Source organism: Coturnix japonica, chromosome 1, assembly GCF_054131305.1.
Source record: "Coturnix japonica strain WE chromosome 1, WE-NBRP24, whole genome shotgun sequence".
Lineage (NCBI taxonomy): Eukaryota > Metazoa > Chordata > Aves > Galliformes > Phasianidae > Coturnix > Coturnix japonica.
Window position 1 is genome coordinate 95292054 of NC_140663.1, and position 20694 is coordinate 95312747.

Genomic DNA, 20694 nt, shown 5'->3' on the forward strand with positions numbered 1-20694 from the left:
TATGGTAACCAAGACTGGGATGTGCAATGCTTGATGTACAGTACAGTCTTTAGCAAGGTTTTGCTGGACTGTTTTAAAACTCCCAGAAACAATTATTTGCCTTACACAGGCAAGGCATTGTACTTGATATAAATTAACTCTTTTAAATTAATTATCTTTATTCTATGCTCAGAAGCCATTTCTATGCTGTCTAAAACAATAATTTTGGCTGAAAGTCTATCTTTCAATGGTGCAGAAAGGACAGTATTTAGAAATAAATATCAGCTATAGTGTATTTTATCATTCTACTTATACTGAGAGCTGAGAGACAAGAGGGTAAAAATCTGATTGACCCAAATCAGGAAAAATAAAGAATTTATAAATTTATTATTTTAGAATAAAAAACAAGCTCTGAAGTACTGTAGGTCCCTTTGTAAGAGACTGTAAAGTTGTTTAGCATGGTACATAGAAGACGACAGTTGCTAACATTTGTGTGTTTGATACGAAGCAGGATGAATAAATGCTTCCTATTCCAAGCACAGTTTTTTAGCACTGTTGGTTGCAGATTTTATAGATTTATTTATATGGAATTTTTTTTATCTCTGAAAGTCCTGTACAGCCTGATGAGCAGATTGCTAACACTCAACCATTTATTTAATAAATGTTGAAACTTTGAATAAATTACAGAATGTCAGAAATATGTCAATATTAAAAAGCATGTATGATATGATATGTAATAATTTACTCTGAGTGTCAGCAGTGGACAAATTAGGAACAAATCTGATATGGTTATAAAATGCTGAAGAATAAAATGTTGGGTTTACAGTAAGAGACACACTGCGCTGCCAAGGAAACATAGCTCTGTATCACACTAAATTTCTTTGTTTGGTGTGATAAATTCTGTTGATATAGGCAGCTTCTTAGATGTATAGCACTTGTTCTCTCCTGGGAGGTGCCCATCTTCATATATCAACCTGCTCATGAAAAATTCAGAACTGTAAGATATTGTCAGATATTCATTTTCCTGATCACAAAAAGCAGATGTCAATGAGAAAGATTTATTAAACAATAAAGATTTGTGAAGGTTAGTAGTAGGTTTTTCAGAAATTTGTCATGCTCTTGTCTCTGTATTCATTCCAAAATCAGCACCTGGAAAGAAAAGTTATGGCTGAAAAACCACTGGATTGCAAAAACTGGCAGGATGTTAAATACTGTTTGAGATAAAGAGGGTAAGCACAGGTGATTGGAATCATTAGGAAGCATGAGTTCACTGAGATGAAATGATTTTTTAGCACTGCTCTGTCAAAAATGGCATTTCTCTTGGTGGAAGTGTGTATGTGGTAATGAAAGGTATAATTACAGGAGATGGGGGGAAATCTCAGCTTGGCAAACAAGCACGGTATATGGCCTCTGTGCCAGAGGGGGTCATGATGGCACGTGGGCTTAGATCAGTACTGCAGTGTGAAGGACTAAAGCAGAGTTTTCACAATCTTCAAAGTAAACCCTTAAATTGGAAGCAGGGCTGATCTGCAACCTCTGTAACAACCTGAGTACGCATCACTGGAAGCTCAGTGTTACAGCCACTAATTCATTGCTTAATTAGGAATGAAGCTGCTTTTCATACACAATTTGTCTCAAGGCAAAAAAATTCTTTGGATTTTTTCCTACTTGTACTATGAAGATGACAAACATGAGAGATGAGAACTAAAAAAAAAGCTTAAGCTAAATGGTGCCAATTTAAACTTAAACAAAAAAATATTTATATTGATCAAAGTTGACCTCTTTTCTTCCCTGACTTCATGTTAATAAGAAGATTGATGATTAATTTACTTTGGAAATATCCCTGCAAATTAAGTCTCTTTCATATCAATCAATTTTTATAACTGAATATGCATACAATGCTTGGTGTTTTGGGATGTTAATTTGCTATTGGGGTAGGCTGGAAAAGATCTCCATTTGTTTACCCATTTGGTGTATTTTGGCATATACTGTTAGGAGCCCAAGAGAAATCCTGCTGATCTAGACCATCTTAGAATAGATGCAAGAAGCTTCTGTGGTAAACACAGATTGACTTGCTCCTTCTTTTCTACTTCCAGCACTCTGGTATATTCTATGAGTCTAAGGTGAGCAGAGTAGTATACTGGCATTTAAATCTACCTGTGGTATCCAGCAGGAGATGTGCTTCTTATGTGCCGTCAAATGTATACAAATAAATATAACTTTTCTAGTGTTAAAATTATGGTGTTTTTTGGTTTTTGGCTTTTCGTCTGTTTGTTTTAGCAGCGTTCTATTTTTCAGACATGTTTTTGCAATTCGACTTTAATATATATGTGTTTGGTTTGGTTTTATTTTGTATATTCCCTTTAAAGCCTTATGTAGATGTTTTTGCAGCCCAGCCAAGGTTGTTTTATGCCAATACAGTAGAACCAACTTGGACACCCATAGAGCTCTAAAATCTCTTCCCACTCCAGTGAGGGAAATGGCATTGCCTGTTCTATTTTGGCTATTAGTACAAATGTGGTATCAGCTATAGGAATAGTAAGGCCTAGATAGTTAAAGATACACAAGAGTGGCTTGGATTGCCTTATAACATCAGTGCTCTTGCTCAGTGTCCATGTATAAAAAAAATGAAAGTCATAGTCTCTGATAAAGTTTGAAATCACTTACTTCATCCCAGGAATGGGTTTGTTATTCTCTCCTTATTATCATTTATCTGTTTATTTGCTGTATGAATAAAAAGGGGTGTTTAACTGATATTCATTGTCCACGGTATGTTGTTGGACAGCTCTAACTACTGCTTTTCCTAAGAGGAGTTTCTTGTCATAAAGAAGAAATGACCTTATCTGAGTTAAGAGTCCCAAACTGACAATATTTACGCAAATTTTAACTTTCAGATTCAGCATTTGGTATGCAGCTGACAATTGGATTTGCTGAGCCAGTTCCAAAGAAGAAGATAATCTCTATGTTAAAAATCCTGCAGTTCAATTTTTTATTTTGTAAATGTATCCTTTTTAAGATCCTCAGCGGAAACCCTCAATCAGCCCCACACTAGAGTATTTAGCAGTTTGAAGCTGTAGTATTGGTTCCATATAAAGGAAGCAAAAGGTGACTTATTGCCAAGAATTCTGGAGCTATCTCCTGCTGGCTTCTTAAGTTTGGACAAAATGAACAGCTTTCCAAAAGCCATAGGCACAGAAGCCTAACTGCTCCTGATGAGATCTTTTTTCTTTTGTACTTGCTACAAGTACTCCAAACTGAGCTATCACAGGCACTTTTGTCACAGCATTTATTTATGTACATACATTAGCTTAAGTATTTTGTCTTGCAGTGTTCTGGTGCTACTTACCCGTGCTGTCTTCATATACTACTGTCACTATTTTCCAGTTGTAGTATAGTACAAGATCCAAAACTGCTCTGCTGATAGCTGCATAGTCTGGGTAGAGGTTGATATAAAATGCATCCTTGTGATCAACTGTAGGGTGTTTCCATCGGGTCTGAATATGTGGGACTTCAAGTGCATTGCAAATGGACTGCACAGCGCTGACCGAGGAGCTGTGGGATGGTCCAAACAGGGCAGCTACACCAAGAGCAAGTTGATCACATGCTGCAGAGAGAGGAAGAAGCACTTAGTCAGCAGAAGCAGGTTACTCGTGTAGCATTTACTGAGATCATTCATTCTCCATCTATGTCCATCATTTTGGAGTGACAATGAGTAAACTTGTTCCAAAACCCACTTGTAAAAGATTCCTGAAAATGACTTTGTTGATTAGCATTATATCCTAGAACAAGCTTGATACACATAAAAACCAAAACAGCTTAGTTCACCACTGAATTCAGGTCACATTGATTCCTAAATTACTTTTCTCAGAATGGCATTTTCCTGGAGAAACCAGGAGCTTTCTGATTATTGGCTTGCCAAGGGAACATTGAATGAATTAAGTTTCATGGCAGTATGTCAGGGAATACATTCATGGATTCACAACAGACACTATTACAGATTCCCACCATGACTGGCAAGATACTATCTATGTGAGTTGCTTTAATTTCAAGCTAATGAAATAATATAAACTGTAAAGGGCATTATGATTTATGGTGCTCCATAATTGATGTTTACAGAAGAAGCAATAAAGCCTAAAGGCTTGAATAACGAGAGAAATAAAGAGACAATGTCACTGACATTTTAGTATCTTTCCAAATCAGTCAAACATTATTATCAACAAAGATTTCTTTATCCTTATGTCTATATCAAATGCAGTTAATATTTCCAGCAAGAAAATCCCTCCTGTAGGTGTATTTTCATTTCTTTTCCTCTCCTACGTGTTTGCAAGCTAACTTACATGAGATGAAGGAATATTAACTACTTTTGTCCATTTTTATAATTTACTGCAGATGTTTCTGATGAGCTCTTTATAGACTGGGACAAAGCCTTGCACTGAGCTGCCATATTGCTCTCTTTGTAAGGTAGTTCTCTGTTGAAAGTCTGGAAATCTCTGCTATTGAACTAAATACTGAATTCTAAATATCTAAACACCCACGATGAACAGAGGTTTTTATAATTAATATTTAGCTATCTAACAGTAATAAGATAGGACAGAAAATCAATTCTTTTCTGTTTTCAGTCTACAAATGGATGTCTTGCAGATGGCATAAAATGCACAGGCTTTCAAAGTTTAATACAAAAGCTTTCTGAAAAGCTAACACATTTTAATGTGAAAATTGCATAAATAATATCAATAATTCATACCAAGAAGAAATTGCTGTTGTCTGCACAGATTCCTTGTGCTTATAGACTTACAAAAATATTTGTAATGATCTCCTTCCTACGGATTAAATGGACAAAACATCTTTGATGTTTTGTTTTGTTTTGTTTTTTTCCCAGTCTTCTTAGAAAACTAGAGTACCATGAAGAGAATTTAGTGCCTTAGACATTTGAAAGGCAGCATTCTTACACAATTTGTTTATTTTCAAGTAATATGCTTAATAGCAAACATATCTTTTAACATACTGCGAGCACATTTTGCAACACTCATAGAAACAGATGCTATTATGAACTGCAAAGCACATGTGCAAAGCCTTGGCAACTTATTGGTCTTTTCCTGGACTTGCTTGCTTGAGATTGCATGCACGCCATGTAATTCCAGGAACTAGGCTCCTGAATATACTTTAGCAAACTGCAAGATTGCCTCCTAGAGGTGAAGAAATACAATGTACTTAAGGAAAGTTATGGTATTTTTCCTCTTTCTGTTTTGCTCTGCAAGTAGATTAGACACAAATAATTGGGCCATAATTTTCCCTCTGGGAACAATAAAAGAATAAGCAAAAAATTCAGAACTTGTCCAATCTTTGTCTTACAGTTGTTTATAACAGAAGAATTGCACTCATATCTCTAACCCACTGAAGTGTTAATATTTCAGCACTGAGAGAATACTGGCCTCTGCTCTTTAAAGTAGAAATCATTTGTTATGAATAATGGATATCTGTGTGCATGTGTTAATTATGGGTTGTGACATCCCACTGTGCTCCTTGTTAGGTAGTGATCATTTTCTGCAGAATTCCAGGTGGCAAATCTGTTTTTTGGAAAGAAAAACTGGTTAGACCTGCCACCTTCCATCTGGGGCTCTAGCATGCAGACAGGATGTAGGTGTTTCATCAGAAAGTAGATGACAAGTCCCAGTCCAGTTTGATTCCTAGTTCAAACAACTTCAAAATATAAATTTTACACATATTACAACCGGAGTAGAAGAAGAGATCAGGGTGTGGAAACATAGTATGGAACAGATATGTTACTGACACAGTAATAGAGATAATTACCTCTTCTTGAGGCTTCAAAACTATCAAAAAGGTTAATTCTCTGGATGTCATAGGTTAATGTCGTATTAGGCATCAGTGTTCTGTTTCTATTAATGTTGGTGACTGCAAACTTGAAAGCCAATTCTTCAATATTAACAGGCTCATTTTCCACAGTTTCAAAGATCCCTCCTGTTGATAGAGATAAAGGAGAAGTATTATTCACCTTTTCATCACTGTACATAAAAGAGAAAAATAAATTATGAACAACAATAAGCTGTGTTCATGAAGGAAAACAATTAAATTCACAGTTAAAAGCACTAAAGCAAAAACACAATGGATTGTTAGTTTTTATCTACAATGTCACTGTAGGTTAGCTTGATATTATGAATGTTGGTTAGACAAACATCTGTGAAAGATAATGCGTGCTTATCATTCAGTCTGCCTAAAGTAAAATGCTTAAATGTTTCTTAAAACTTCTGTTGAGTTCCCAACTGAAAACATAGTGGTATTCATTGGTATTGTTTGCACTGCTCAATCTAACCTATTTTTAGAGATGCAACTTGGATATGTTGGGGATGTTTTCTAAAGCGCACATACCCCGGCCATACGAAATCCATGTTTAGCAACAGCAGCTTGAGAAATTGACTGGAAATTTCCACTTGAGGTCTTTGCCTTAGAAGGGGTTGTGTTTTGTTGTCATTACTTACACTTTGGGCATCACTGTTTGCCACTGGTGAATGGCTATGCTTTTTCAAAGATCGTTACTGTACAAGCTGAATTTGTTATAAAATGTTATAAAACACAACTGAGCCACACTGCTCCCACAAAAGACTCTAACTCTGTGCCAAAGTGGCAAGTGATGTCTCTAGTGGTGTAATGCCTAATGCTACTGTCATGGAACTGATTTAGAAGTCCCCTTGCAGGACAGTGCTACATCTTGCACAACTGCCTTCTGCTTCTTTCTCTAAACATTTAGTATGTGCTTCGAACTGTTTGAACTGTGAGGTTGTCCCAGCCCATTCTGTGCAATTTCAGTCAAGCAACTGCTCTTTGAACTCTGCTCAATTTGTCAGAACTTATTTTTTATCTTTCAAACTGAAATTGTATGTACCTCTTGATCCTTGATGAAACAAATGACACGAGTCAGAACTTTACTTTAACATGGAAGCAAGTCTTCCAGTAGAGATTTAAATTTTGGAAGCGTTATTGATTGTTTTCTCATATTTTCTGAGATGGAGAAGGTGGCTAAGTTTCAAGTCAACAGGCTGTCCCACTTATACTGGGATGTCTACTCCTTCTAGCCTCTAGAGATTATATAACACCAACAACACATTCAAACTGCCTGGGAGTACTGGGATTTGATGAATGCATAACAAACACAGCTAATTTGAAAAAAATAGCTCCTTTGAACAGCAATTTCCAGCTTCAGTACTTGATTTTGCAAGTATAATTTACTAATTCAGTGCGAGTCACTAGAGAATACTTTGGATTTCTCTGTTACATATTTTCACATTTCCCCATGTGAAATTTGAGCCTTAGACATCGCTTAATATTTCCTGAACATTAGAATGTATTCAGCTAATGCAATTTTGATGTCACCAATGTAGGAGTAGCACAGTCATTAGCTGACAATCAGGAAATGGAAACACAGCAGAATTAAAACCTGTTTTGAATTTTAACTCAGCAATGAAAATACTGGAGGCTATCAAACCCAAGTTGTAATTTCTAGTTACACTCAAATACAAAACATCTCTCAACATCTCTTAAAATGATGTACAACAATACCTTAACACAACTTTAGACATTTTGCCAATTTAAGCAATGCTTCCATTTACTATATGTGTTTCAGACTTGCATTTTACGTATGCAGTTATTTCAGAGACTATAATTCCTCATTACAATAATGATACCAACAAGTTTACCTTTTTTTCCTGGTTCAATAAAATTTACTTTCCCATCTTTCAACCAAAGAACACAAGTACTTTCTGTTGGCAATAGTGCTGTTTAGTCTTGAGACAGCAATGAACAATAGTTATGTTTTACTTGGACCTTTACTAGAATTAGCAGAACATTATTTCATATGGCAAGGTGAAAAACGATTGTTATTTTGAATAGCCTAAGATAGCATTCTATTCAGCCATGGTGTTGTTAGCAAAAAATCTTCTCCATCATGGAAAATGTCCTGTATATACCACAAACACAAGAACTTTTTCATTTCAGGGTTAGGACTTTTCCAGACCTGTAATCAGTTGCCTATTAAATTGAGATTAATTTTAATTAGCATATGTTCTGGAGCTATTTATAATTCATTAGCAATTTTTTACAGAATTTTTCCTTGGTTCCCCTAAAAGAAGAATAAGAATCCACTGGGCAGGAGGGAAGAGTGGAAGGCAAGAAAGAGTGATGGAAATAGTGAAGGTTTCACTAAGCAAACAAATCAAAACTGCATATATAACATCACATGAACTTCAAGTATATTCAGATATATTTCTCTGAAGGTCAGATGTATAATCAGTATTTTGGTACATATTTGACATCTTTTCTGGACTTCTTTTATACATATTAACATAGCAGTAATGTGCTTATAGAGAACTTCAGTTAAAAGCTTTAATTTGCTGGTGAGATTAACTGGATATATCTGCATAAGAATAGGGTAGATAGTCATAATTATATACATGAATTATACCTTATAGAATCAAAGAAACACATCTGTTTGGATGTGGTTGGATGGTTTGGACTGGAAGGAGCCTCAAGGATCACCTCATTCCAACCCCGCTGCCATGGACAGGGACATCTTCCACTGGGTCAGGTTCCTCAAATCCCCATCCAACCTGGCTTTGAACAATTCCAGGGAGGGGGCATCCACAACTTCTGTGGGGAACCTGCGCCAGTCTTCCTAATATCTAATCTAAATCTAGTAATTTTTAGTCTAAAACCATTACTCCTTGTCCTATCACTACATCTCCAGATAAAAATGTTGCTCCCCACTTTTCCTGCAGGTTCCCTTTAGGTACTGGAAGGCCCCACTAAGGTCTCCCCAAAGCCATCCCTTCTCCAGGCTGAACAGCCCCAATACTCTCAACCTGTCTTCACAGGAGAGATGCTCCAGTGTTCTTAATATCTTCATGGCCTCCTCCAGACTCGCTCCCACAGATTCGTATAATTCTTGTGCTGAGGCCCCTGACACAACACTGCAGATGGAGCCTCATGAGGTCAGAGCAAAGGAGGACAATCCCTCCCTCTCCCTGCTGGCCGTCCCTCTTGTGATGCAACACAGGACACAGCTGACCCATGCTGTGAGCACACACTAGAGGAACATGTTGAGTCCCTCATCGACCGATACCCCAAGTCCTTCTCCACAGGGTTCTCCTTAAGCCATTCTCCTTAAGCTGAACTTGAAATGTTGAACAGGATGCCATTCAGGGTCTCTGAAAACTACTGCTTCCTTGCCCCCACCACTCCTGGGATGGTCTCCTAAGTATGGAGACCACTGACATCACTCTTCCAAGCCACTAAATATTTACTTGGCTTTATATTCTCCTGATAACACTAAGAGGAGTACCCTGCTGCCCATGAACAAACTCAGTTTTATAGTTTATGAAGGAAGTCATTGTCTGCTGTGAGTGAAGTTTGGGGAAAGTCAGAACTGATACCTATATGAGATTGATTTTTTTTCTTTTGGGACCTATATGTGTAAAAAGAGCCAAATCAGCCTATAAATTTGCATCACAAACAAAGCAGAAGATACAGTCATAGAATCATAGAATCTTTTGAGTTGGAAGGGATCTCAAAGATCATCTAATCCAACTCCCCTGCAAGGAACAGGGGCTGTTCCATACTGTTGTGTTTTGATCCTTGTATTCTTAATGAAATCTAGCCATTTATTATTCTCTCATGTTCTGCTAATGGCTTGACATCAAGCCTAGAATTTATTGTAAGGTTCAGGTTAAAAGAGAAAGAGCAGATTAACTGACAAATTTGATGAAGAACCTGTTTGTCAGATGTTTTATTTAAATAAGCAACATTTAAAAAAAAAAATTTACCAAATTGTACATGGGAAGGAAAATAAATCAGTGTTAAGATACAAATGATGCTGAAGAAATGAGGCTGTTTCTTCTGATCTCAAAAACAAGCACTGCCATCCAAGATAGGTTATTGGTAGCACTTACAGGGGACAAAGTCCTCCCTTTCATCTAACTCCCTTCCATACTAATTATTCTTTGAAACAGTATATCAGTATATGCTTTCATGCATTATAGGCCAACCAAAGTCTTAGTCCTGGGCAATGGCAGACCTACCTTTTCTTCAAGGTCAATGGTCAAGGAACAGGCTCCCCATGGCAGTGGGCATGACACCAAGTTCAAGAAGCATTTGAACCATTCTCTCAGGCATAGAGTTTGAATTTTGCATGGTCCTTTTTGGAGCCTGGAGTGGAACCTGATGGATGTTGTTCATTGCTTCCAATTTGGAATATCCTGTGATTCAGTGGTTCTGCACTGGCACTGCGTTTGCACACATTATGGACAGTTTTTGGCCTCCTGAATCGCTGGAAAGCTGAGTACCCAAAGCAAGGTGAGTATGAGACCTATAGGAGCTGCTTTGGTTCTCATGGCTGTTAACACTACTCAGTTGCTGTGCCATCAGACACAGCTGAGGAGCATTCCCATGCTCTGATCCCACATGCCCTGCTGCTCACAGACTCTGGAGAGGCAAAGCCAGACCTACATTACTTGGTCTTATTGCATGCAAGGAACAGCTCCCTCAGCCACACTTAAGCACACCAAAGGGAAAACCAGTAGTTGTGTTCATTTAACAAATAAATCTGCTCCAGAACACAAAGCGTGTGAAGAAACATTTCACTTTCTGCATTTACTTTACAGAGTCATGTCTCAGAGACTGAAGAGAAAAGCTGTATAAGCCCCTACTTCTAATTTAGCTGTGAAAAGTAAAGAGGAACATGCCTACTTGGCTAATCTGTCTCTAACAGAAACAAGATCTAAATCACAAATGACTGCTCTTCAGAGAACAGCAAGGGATTCAAGTCCAACTGACAAATATCACAAAGCATCATCCCCATTCATCCTTTGAAGGAAAAAAAAAAAAAAAAAAAAAAAAAAGCCACAAGTAAAATGTCAAAAATGCAAAAGCACGCTTTAGTAGGCACCTGAAAAAGTATCTCCAGACCTTCTGAGCAAGAAAATATTTCCATTTAATGGGGGTCATCATGGACTGAGAGAGTTTTAGAAAAGGTCATGACTGAATCAATTTCCATATCATTCAAAGGATATCAACATTTCGCTTCAAGACAAGGCAGAGCTCAAAAGCCTGTTATTGGAAAAATTCTCTGTCCCCATTTTCAGACCTGCCATGAACAGCAACAGCTAGAAGTTGTTGACCTTTCTGATGGCAGTTATTGACCTGTCTCTCCAGGCTTTTTTGGTTGGATTTCCTCAATGCAAAATATCTCACTAACAAATTTCAGCCCCAGTGCAACAGATCTAGTATATTATTTTAGCTTCATGTATACAGAACTGCCTGATTAGACATGGATGATTTTTTGTGATTTCAATCATTTTGATGCTTTCAAAATTAAATGTGAACTTCCCAAAATATTTTTTAAAACTATATTCTCTTTGCAGATAGATTTTCTTTACCTACTCCACAGCTAAGATAAGAATGGTGCTTTAATGCACTGGTTTTTTTTTCTTATTAGTTTTTACTCTCTATTGAAGTACTTCAAAAAAGCCAAGTGGGAATAGCGGTAGGCTTACAGAAATAGGCCTGGTAGCTTGCAAAACAGAGGTGTGAAAACACAACTGCTTTTGAGGGAGGTCTGTGTTACGCTCTGACACATAAAGGAGACTGAAAGAGAAAAACATGTTCAGCCCTTAAGCCAGCCTAAAATCCAATGGTTGCCATGGATATGCCAAAACAGCAGCTATTTTTCAGATTTAGATCTTGCTCTGGGACACTCATACATTCATTATCTCGTTGGATAAACTTCAGATTTCCCAAATAAATTTTCTGCAAGTCTCCCCAGCTCACTGGTGGCTCCATGAGGCAGATCTGCACCCAGCTTTATACACTGAACCAGAGGTTAACCTCCTTTGCACATTAGCAGGCTGCTGTGTGTATCAGCTATTGAACTGTCATCTGGAAAATTTAAAGTGCTTTATTACCAGAGAATTCTTTCTACTTTTTGACCAGTGGCAAATGTTGGCAGTGTGGGCGGAAAAAAAAAGTGTTTGTGCTATTAAAATAGAGAAAAGAATTGCTGAATAAAAGATAAAATTTTCAAAGACCATAGGCCAAGCCACCACTAGACACAATGAGATGTTAAGAATATGCTGCTTGATGTTTATTTACTGCCAGATTTTCATCCCCTAAGATAGTATCTTGGTCCTAGAGCCAGCATTTCCAGCCCCTTAAGTTGCAGCACAGCCATTCATACATGCACATCCATCCAGATGTGAGCATACTGGTACTAATTACAAGTATTTTGATACTATGACAGAAATTAAAGCAAGAAACAGCTGTTATGTTGTTTGTGTTCTATTGAGGTTCTACACTTTAAAAGACTGCTATGTGACAGCAAACATGCTGACTATGCAGTAAGAAATGTTTGCAGTAATAAAAGGTACTACCAAAGAACAATGGGAAAATACAGAAAACAGCTAAGATTTTCCTTATTTATTTATTTATTTATTTATTTTGCACAGGATGGCACTCTCATTCAGTAGTGTGGATGCACGTGGCCCACTGGAAGGCACTGCTTCATCTCTGAGGATTTGAGCCACTGGAGGCTCTCAAAGGCATCCTGGTCCCACAACATGCATGCAATCCACTAGCAGGATTTCCAGATACAACTGAACATCTACATCCCAGCAGACCGCTGCTTTGAGAAGTCTCTCCTCCCACCCACAGTACCATCTGAACAACATGGTGTCCATGAAACCTCATTAAAACTTACCTGTTAGCCACTGAAGAGAAGTGTTTGTTAAAATCCTAATGACTGCACAGGTATGTGTCACTGCCTTCTCGAAAGAGAAGCCGTTGCTGATGTCGAGTTAATGCAGGAGATTCATAAAGCCAAATTAACATACATTTTGTCCTTGCTCCCTATCAGTACACACGTGGACTCTCAGAGCTCTGCTGCCTGAATTGCTATGAGCTCACACACAACTCTGTTGCTTGAGGTGTGGGACTGAATGGAGCAAGGCAAAACGGTGCTTATAAAGGGTTTTTCTGCAGGCTATATTCAGTTGTGGAAAGTGCTGCTGGGACTGAAAGCACTTACTGCTAGAAAACATCCCAAGCACTTCCTCTGCCCTTGTCTCTTAGCAGAGGATGTTTTCTCCTCTGCCATAAGGTGCCCAACAGAGAGCCAGTGTGAGTGTACTCGTCACAGAGCTAAGGCTGGTGTTCATCTTACAGGGAAAGAATAATCAAATGAATTATTACTTACAGGCTTACATTTTGAAAGTATCTTTCTTTTTAAAGCTATCTCACTGACTGTGTAAGATTATTTCAGAAATTGGTTATTACCTCCAATTTACATATGACCTAAAAACTACTCTGTTGTATGTGTGAATTTGAAGAAAAAAGAAAAAAGTTTCTCAGAAATAATCATTAACAATCACAATCCTATAACCAACAATAATTGCATTTTGTATTTACAAATCCAGACTGAAATGGGCTTACTCCCTGGGCTTTTAATGGAATTAAATGCATGGGTTTTGCATGAAGTGCATGGAATATAAACTAAACACATTAGTATTCTTTGAACGGGTGAATTTAGCCTTGCAATGGGGACCTCTGAGTTAGGCAGCTATTATCATCGTCATTTTACAGACGGTGAAGCTGAGAGCTCGAGTGACTTTTCTACCATCACTCCCTCTTCAATCTGTTCAAACCCTACTTTGGAACTCTTCCACACATTGCTCTCTGCTTCAGCCTTTTCCCTGCCTTTTGGAAGCTCCAGTCCTTACCTTGGCATTTGCCATCTTCACATTCATCCAGCTTGATTCCTGTCCAGTATGCCTTTGATTTCATCCTATATACCCTGCCAAGTGTCACAGCCATCTCACTACTGCTGCCAGTTCCTGAATCTGGAACATGATCCCTCTGCGACTCTTCATCCTGCTGTGGCCTCCTCCTTTTGGGATGTATGACAAACAATACTGAAAGCCCATATCCTTTTCTCAGCTCTAACTATAATATTTCCAGCCATCAAAATCAAAAATAAGAAGAGATGGGCACAGAAAGGAAAATCATGATCTGGTCCTCAACAGGAAAGCCCCATACCTGTGTTTATAATCTCTGTAGCTACATGTTTCTACAGACTACAAGAAATCCACAACCAAACTGGTAGAGCAGGACTGGCTTTCAGGGGCTTGGGTGAAAGTTACAAAGTTACATTTTACTTTCCACGACTGTATAACAGGATCGAAAAACTGAAAACGGGGTCAGGTTCATGACCTGCAATCTTGTGCAGAAAGAAAAGGGTGAAACCGAAGTGTCAAAAAGTCAGCAAAAGTGAGGATTAGGTTTGTTTGTGAGGTTAGATTTGTTTTTAGAAAGGTCACTGAATATTTGACAAACTAATACTTCAAGGATTCAAAACTCTATGACTGAAATCCGCTTCTGGGGCTGTGTTTAGGACCTGAGACTACTTTGTAGAATCAGTAGAGTCTTTATCAGTGGTCAGTGAGCACGGTGGGAGTGGGCTGATGGTTGGACTAGGTAATCTTAGAGGCCTTTTCCAACCTTAATGATTCTGTGATATTCTGGACAAGAGCTAGGACCACGTTCTTGTAATTACCTGCAGACTAGCAAAAAATTGCATCCGGCTATGCTATTATCCTTTGGAAAGCATAAGGACCAAAATTTGTCTGTTTGTGCGTATGTACGTAAAAAGTCGAGTGTATTAGGATATAAAGATTTGTTTTAGTGAGCAGGATCTATATGATTTTAGCTTGTTATTGTGGAGATATTTCCCAGGAGCTCAATCAGTACAATTTGCCTTATAAAATTTTCTAATAATGAACTTTTTCTATTTTTACAGGGTAAAGAACGATTGACCTGTTTTATGCATGTCTTGCAATACAGTGATAGTACTAGCAAGAAACTAAAGGGTGCTTTTAGAAGTGCAAAATCTCTATTTGATAGCTTTAGAAAATAATTGTCTTACTGCTTGTACTTCATTGTTTTCACCTGATGCAGAGACCAGTCAGCAGGCTCTGAAAATGCAGAATAATACATATGCTATTTATATTGTTTGTTATTCTTCTTCCCACACAACCACACTTTTCTGGGTGAAGCAGCTCTCCATGCATTGCAACATTAATTTCAAAGGGGGTAAATACAGGACAGAGAGAGAACTGGTTCTAATCATTCAGTTACACATACAACACTGGTCCCATCCGATGCTATTTTTGCAGCAAGGGGGAGAGAGTAAGAATTTTATCACTTCTCTCTTGGAGCCAGAAATAGGCAGATGAACCTTAGAGACCAAGATCTGATATTGTGTGAAATGTATTCCCCAAAAGGCACTGAAAGAAGTTCAGGGTTACATCACCATGCTTTCCCACTGCATCTGTGTATCTTCAGGGCTGCTGTGCCAACCACAGTTGGTATACTGTATGTTGTGATCAAGTCTTCATATACAACACAGAAATATTTTAATCATGACGTGTTACAAACTGATCTGCTCTCTTCCAGACTCCCCAGGAGCCACCTAGCCCAGTCCCATTGTGAGAAACACTGCCAGCAAGACAGCGAGGAAGCCAAAGCCCATCACAGTTGCTGCTTTACATGGATATTTTGATATAAGTGTGAGCACTTATGATTGTTAGGGATGTAGAGGGTCAGCCTTTTCTTCCAGGTAACTAGTGTTAGGATGAGGGGTAATGGCCTTAAGTCATAATAGAAGAGGTCTGGGTTGGATATTAGGAAGAATTTCTTCTCAGCAAAAGCAGTGAGGCAGTGGCACAGGCTTTCCAAGGAGGTGGTGCAGTCACCATCCTTGGAGGTGTTCAAGAGCTGTGTGGGTGTGTCACTGAGGGATGTGGGCAGTGGGCACGGTGGGGGTGGGCTGATGGTTGGGCAGGGTGATCTTTGGTCTTTCCCAGCCTTAATGGTTTTATATCAATTTCAGTAGGTTTTCTCAAATTTTCTCATAGCTGAGCATCTCTCCTACCAGGCTGCAACAATTTATAAAGTCTTGCTGAAAGGGAGATGTACTTTCTGGTGTATCTTTAAATATTTTCAGAGCATTTGCTCACAGACAGTTTTCCTACATATCTGTCAGGGCCAGAGAACTTCTCTTTGTAATATTTTGACGTACTGCTGATTACATGGTGGACTGTGAAATGCTTCTGAAAGTGGGAAAGTGTGGAAAGGCAACAAGAAAGTAGAGAGGAGGTGAAAATTAGAGCAGGAAAAAAAAAAAGTAGAAGAAGAAGAAAGAGGTATTAATTTCACAGAAACAAAAGTAAATGAGGAGAATGCAAAGAAAGCTGACTAAAGGACTGAAGACCGATGGGCTTGCACTGCAGAGCTTGCTGGAAGTTGTACTTTCTGGCTTTAGTTAGATTCACCTCAAAAGTACTAGCATGCCTTAAAATATAGTCAGATTTGTTACAGATACAAAGTAATCTTACTTTATGTCCAAGGAAACCTAGAAGTAACTTCTCCAAAGGAAGCAATAGAGGCCCTATCTAAACCAATAGCAAGGAAAACTGAATTCAGTTCAGTCATTCAGCATAAAAGCCACCTGCTTGTACATAGTTACTAGGTTAAAAGAGGAGGTACATCTGTGCAAAAAGCACTTCACCATCTTTCCTTGCCATTCCTACAAGACATTGTGGTTCCCGGAAAGCAGCAATCAATGCACTATGTGCAGCCATAAAACTTTTTTTTCTTCACTCTGACAGCAGATGACCCTCAGAAAGACATACAGCTTCTTTTGGCTGAAGCCCTGAAGAATTTGGTTCCCTATGTGGAGAGCAGTCCTGAATCACGGGAATACAGCTCTGCTATGAAGAAACTGCGAGTTCAAGTGCACAATAACACTACTTTAGGACTAGACATTTTCCTCAAGCTCTTGGACAGAAATAGAAAGCCAGATTTCAAATCCTAGACTGCCCTTTGAAATGTGCATTATTTCGTATGCAGCCTTTTTATGCTAAAAGTTCAGGGTTATATCTTTAAAAATCACATACTCTCTTTTCATGAGTGCCCATTAAGCACTATTATACATAAGACGCTTAGAAACAGAAGGTCTTTATTAAAGCTGAAGAAATCTGAGTTTATCCTGAAAAAGCATGGATAAACTCAGATCAAAGAGGATCCAAAAGTACATCCTTTCCAGAATGGAGGTGGCAAAGGAGTGAGGTTAGAATTAGAAGGGAGAACATTTTGCACTCTTAACTTTAGTTAACTGCTCTTTTCTTTCTGGAATCCAGCAGCTACAATTCCCCCAAAGGCAGTGAGCTATTGATCCATAAATGACTGAAGTGGGTTTCTCTGGGAGCATATTCCAAAGAGTCGACAGCTAACTGATCTACAGCAGAGATATCTCTTGGAGATTATGTGAATGTTCTGGTTTTGAGTATTCTTAAAAATAACTGCCTAGGGTAGACTCGCCTGAGGCTGAAGGTGTTTCTCACACTATGGAGACAAGATAAAATGGAGGGGATACCTAGTAACTGAATTAGAAATCTTCCTGACTCAACTTCAAAAGCACACCAGAGGCAGCACTGGAGAAGTTCTTGGCACCTTCCTCTTTGGGCTTTGCCTCTGGTCCTGTGAGATGCAGGTCCTCAGCAGAGCAGGGAGAAAGGGGATCAGCACAGAAAAGCTGCTATTCCCCACTTCCCCTTCCACAGCACAGACTCTCACTTGCAGCATCTCAAAGTGTGGCTCCAGGATTGCTGCCTTTTTTTTTTTCCCCTAAGGTTTGCTTCAGCATAATTTAGAGGCAAACTGGGTTTGGCGCAAAAGCCATTTAAATATGACTGTTCCAGAGATGGAGAACCAAGCCAAGTGTGTTCCTGATGGGGCTGAAATGACAGCATTTCTTGTAACACCTCAGCAAAGAGGAGCATCAACTATATTTTATAGCCATTATATAGAAGTAGATGCTCAGAACCCAGAAGACATGCATTAATAAAACATAGTTCTCTTGGACACACTACTCACTGAGCTGGTTTTGGCTTGTACTGAAACAGTAAAACATATCTATTAGGAAAACATTCTGCTGAGGAAGAGATTTGTAGTTCCACTGACAAAAACAGCTAAGGAACAACCCCCCCCCCCAAAAAAAAACAGTTCATAGACAACGCTCAGACTACAGCCAGCCTGGTGGACTAGATTTTCCCAAGCCTTTTTTTACTGCTCTTTTGCACAAATAAATCTGTTGTAGTAGAACCAGACACTTTGCAGACCTCCAGAAAGAGTGGCAAAATACGGGTAAGACTGCAATAAGCCATTCAGGTCATGACGTGTTTAATTAAAATATATAATTGAGAAATAAAAGCATAAACTTGAAAAAAAAGACATAAGTGATCAAATTGATTTTCATTAAAATAAATAACTGTTCCCCTCCATTAGTCTTCTATTGGCACAGTGGAGGGATACAAAAGTGAATGTCAACAGATTTCTCATAGTGTCAGCTATTTTGATCCTCTTGAAACTCTAAGTAAACCATTGAGGTGGGGCAGTTCACTGACTGTTCCCCATGGTTTGTGAAATGCCAGAAAGTTGAAATTGGCAGGATTTTCTCAGAGTTTATCTCTTATTCCTGCAACTTTAAAAAATATATTTATCCTCCATTCTTCTGGATTATTCAGTCCCTCTCATGCTAGCATTCATGTAGTTTCATCCTTAAATATCCAAATATCCAAAAGGAAAACACAGAAAATGGGGTTTAATTTTTCTAAAGATATTATTTATATCGCACTGTCAGTACAATATCTGCTTTAAAGAAAAATATATTTTTGGTCTTGTAAAGTACAATATCTAAGTAGACTTATCTAGGATTGTCTTTAAAGATGAGGATGGCAGATTTCTCAACTGCACCAGTCATACATGTAATGTTTAATGAGTACCCACTTCAAGTTGCCATATTTCTTTATAATAATGATGTTTGGCTCTTGAAAAAATACTTAGTTGAGGTTTCTGCAAATTAAAGCTCCCTTCGTAATCATAAATCTGGAACATTTCTACTTATGAAACTACTGAGGGCCATTTTGGTCTGAAAAAAAAAAAAATAAATCTTATTCACTTCTACATTTGCAAATGTTAAGGTAACAAGTGTAAACAGTGCATCTACACCTGGTCTCAACTTTAGGGAATGTTAAGTTATGCAAGCTCAGTGGATGTTCAGAATGCAAACAAAAATTGAACCTGCTAACAACTATAGGAACCCTTTTTCCTTTTGATGTTTCTTTTTTGTTTTTCTTCCAAAGAACATAACATATTCATGTTCCCACAAGACAGATTTGAAAATACTTAGGATGCAAAGATGCAACCAAGAGTTCTCAGTGACGCTTAACCATCCAATGGAGAAATACGCAGTCTTGAAATTCTTATGCATAACAGGGTGTAAATTAGAGGGTACATAAGAGTCCTAACTCCAGAAATCCTTTTCCCAGGCAACTTCCCTGTTGTAGCACAACTTTTCTTAATGCTGAATATCCCCAAATGTTCTTTGAATCCAAACTTTTCATTTCATTTGTACATCAGTCTCTGATTTTCATAGGCCCTCACTCAAATTATTCACAAAAGCTATTAAAGCAGGATATTCTAGGCAAGCCAAATATACGAAGCACTGGCAGATTTCAGGATACCTGAGCCAGTAATCTATTGACTAGATAAAAGCCAAACATGAAGTGCTTTGTATCCGGGGCACACACAGAAATGCCTGTTGCACCAGCAATCATTCTCAGACTCAGGCAATCCCATGCCGAGAATTACTAGTTGATTCTCAGGGATGAATTTAGTATAAAACCAAGTGGAAAAGACTATCACAGCTGAATCTGTTTCCATTCTTCTTTTTCTCATTTAGACTGCTTTTCATCTAGCACTTCTTTCCGTGTTTCAAGGGCTATGTGCAGCAAATGAGATTTGTCTCAATGCAGTTTGTAAAGACTCCTAAAAATCTTAAAGACAAACAACAATTAGATCCCTGAAACACACATTCTTGCACATCAACAAGCGTTAATGAAAATTCAGAACATATCTTACTTTATATTTGGTTGCAAATCAAGTAGCTGTAGCATTACTGTACACAATGATCTCCGGATTTTTACTGCAAAGCTGTAGTATTTCCTGTGAAATCTTTCCCATTAAAAAGATGGTATAAGAGTGATTCAGCTGAAATAACAAGGATGTGAGGAGTGCATTGGCTGTTATCAGTTTCCTGTCCAAAGATGTAGTTTTTATGCAGATTTTTCATTACTGGACAGATTTGCTTGTTATGTGCAATGAGTGTGCTACTGATTTTCTGCACTTACACAATGCATGCCTGAGGTTGTGCTGCACTGAAAACACTCCTTTAAATTCTAGATCTCCTTGGTTGTTCTGTCCAACATTCTGCCTCTGCAGGACTGTTTTCCTTCTCTCTCTTTTATTTACTCATTTATTTATTTTAAATCCTTATCTAGCCTTGCTTATGGGTAATCAATATGACTGAAGCCCAGATCTTTCCATTGACTTTTTTCAAGCCAAAAGTTTGCAAGATAAATCTCTTATAGGCTCTGGGAGGGCATTACAAACTCCATTTCCTCATGGGTAAACACAGTATGATTCAGTAGGAGCAGCTTCATCTGAAATTATTAATAAGTTAGTTAGATATGTCTGTTATTATAGATAAGATGTGTATTAATCATAATTATACTACACTTAGTTGCAATTATCAGTAGA

The 20694-nt window shown here is 38.2% G+C and overlaps 1 protein-coding gene across 6 annotated transcripts in view; it reads right to left on the minus strand.

The window, feature by feature from the left end:
- Positions 1 to 20694, minus strand: part of GRIK1 (glutamate ionotropic receptor kainate type subunit 1) — a 156919-nt gene that overhangs the window by 68875 nt on the left and 67350 nt on the right. For all 6 annotated transcript variants that reach the window (XR_014939034.1, XR_014939031.1, XM_015881136.3 and 3 more), the window contains exons 2-3: positions 5791 to 5958; positions 3326 to 3583 (exon numbers count right to left, since the gene is read on the minus strand). Coding sequence is in view for 4 of the 6 variants with exons in the window: in XM_015881136.3 (XP_015736622.1) it covers positions 3326 to 3583; positions 5791 to 5958 (426 nt within the window). In the remaining 2 variants the exon portion in view is untranslated. The remainder of the gene's footprint in view (positions 1 to 3325; positions 3584 to 5790; positions 5959 to 20694) is intronic.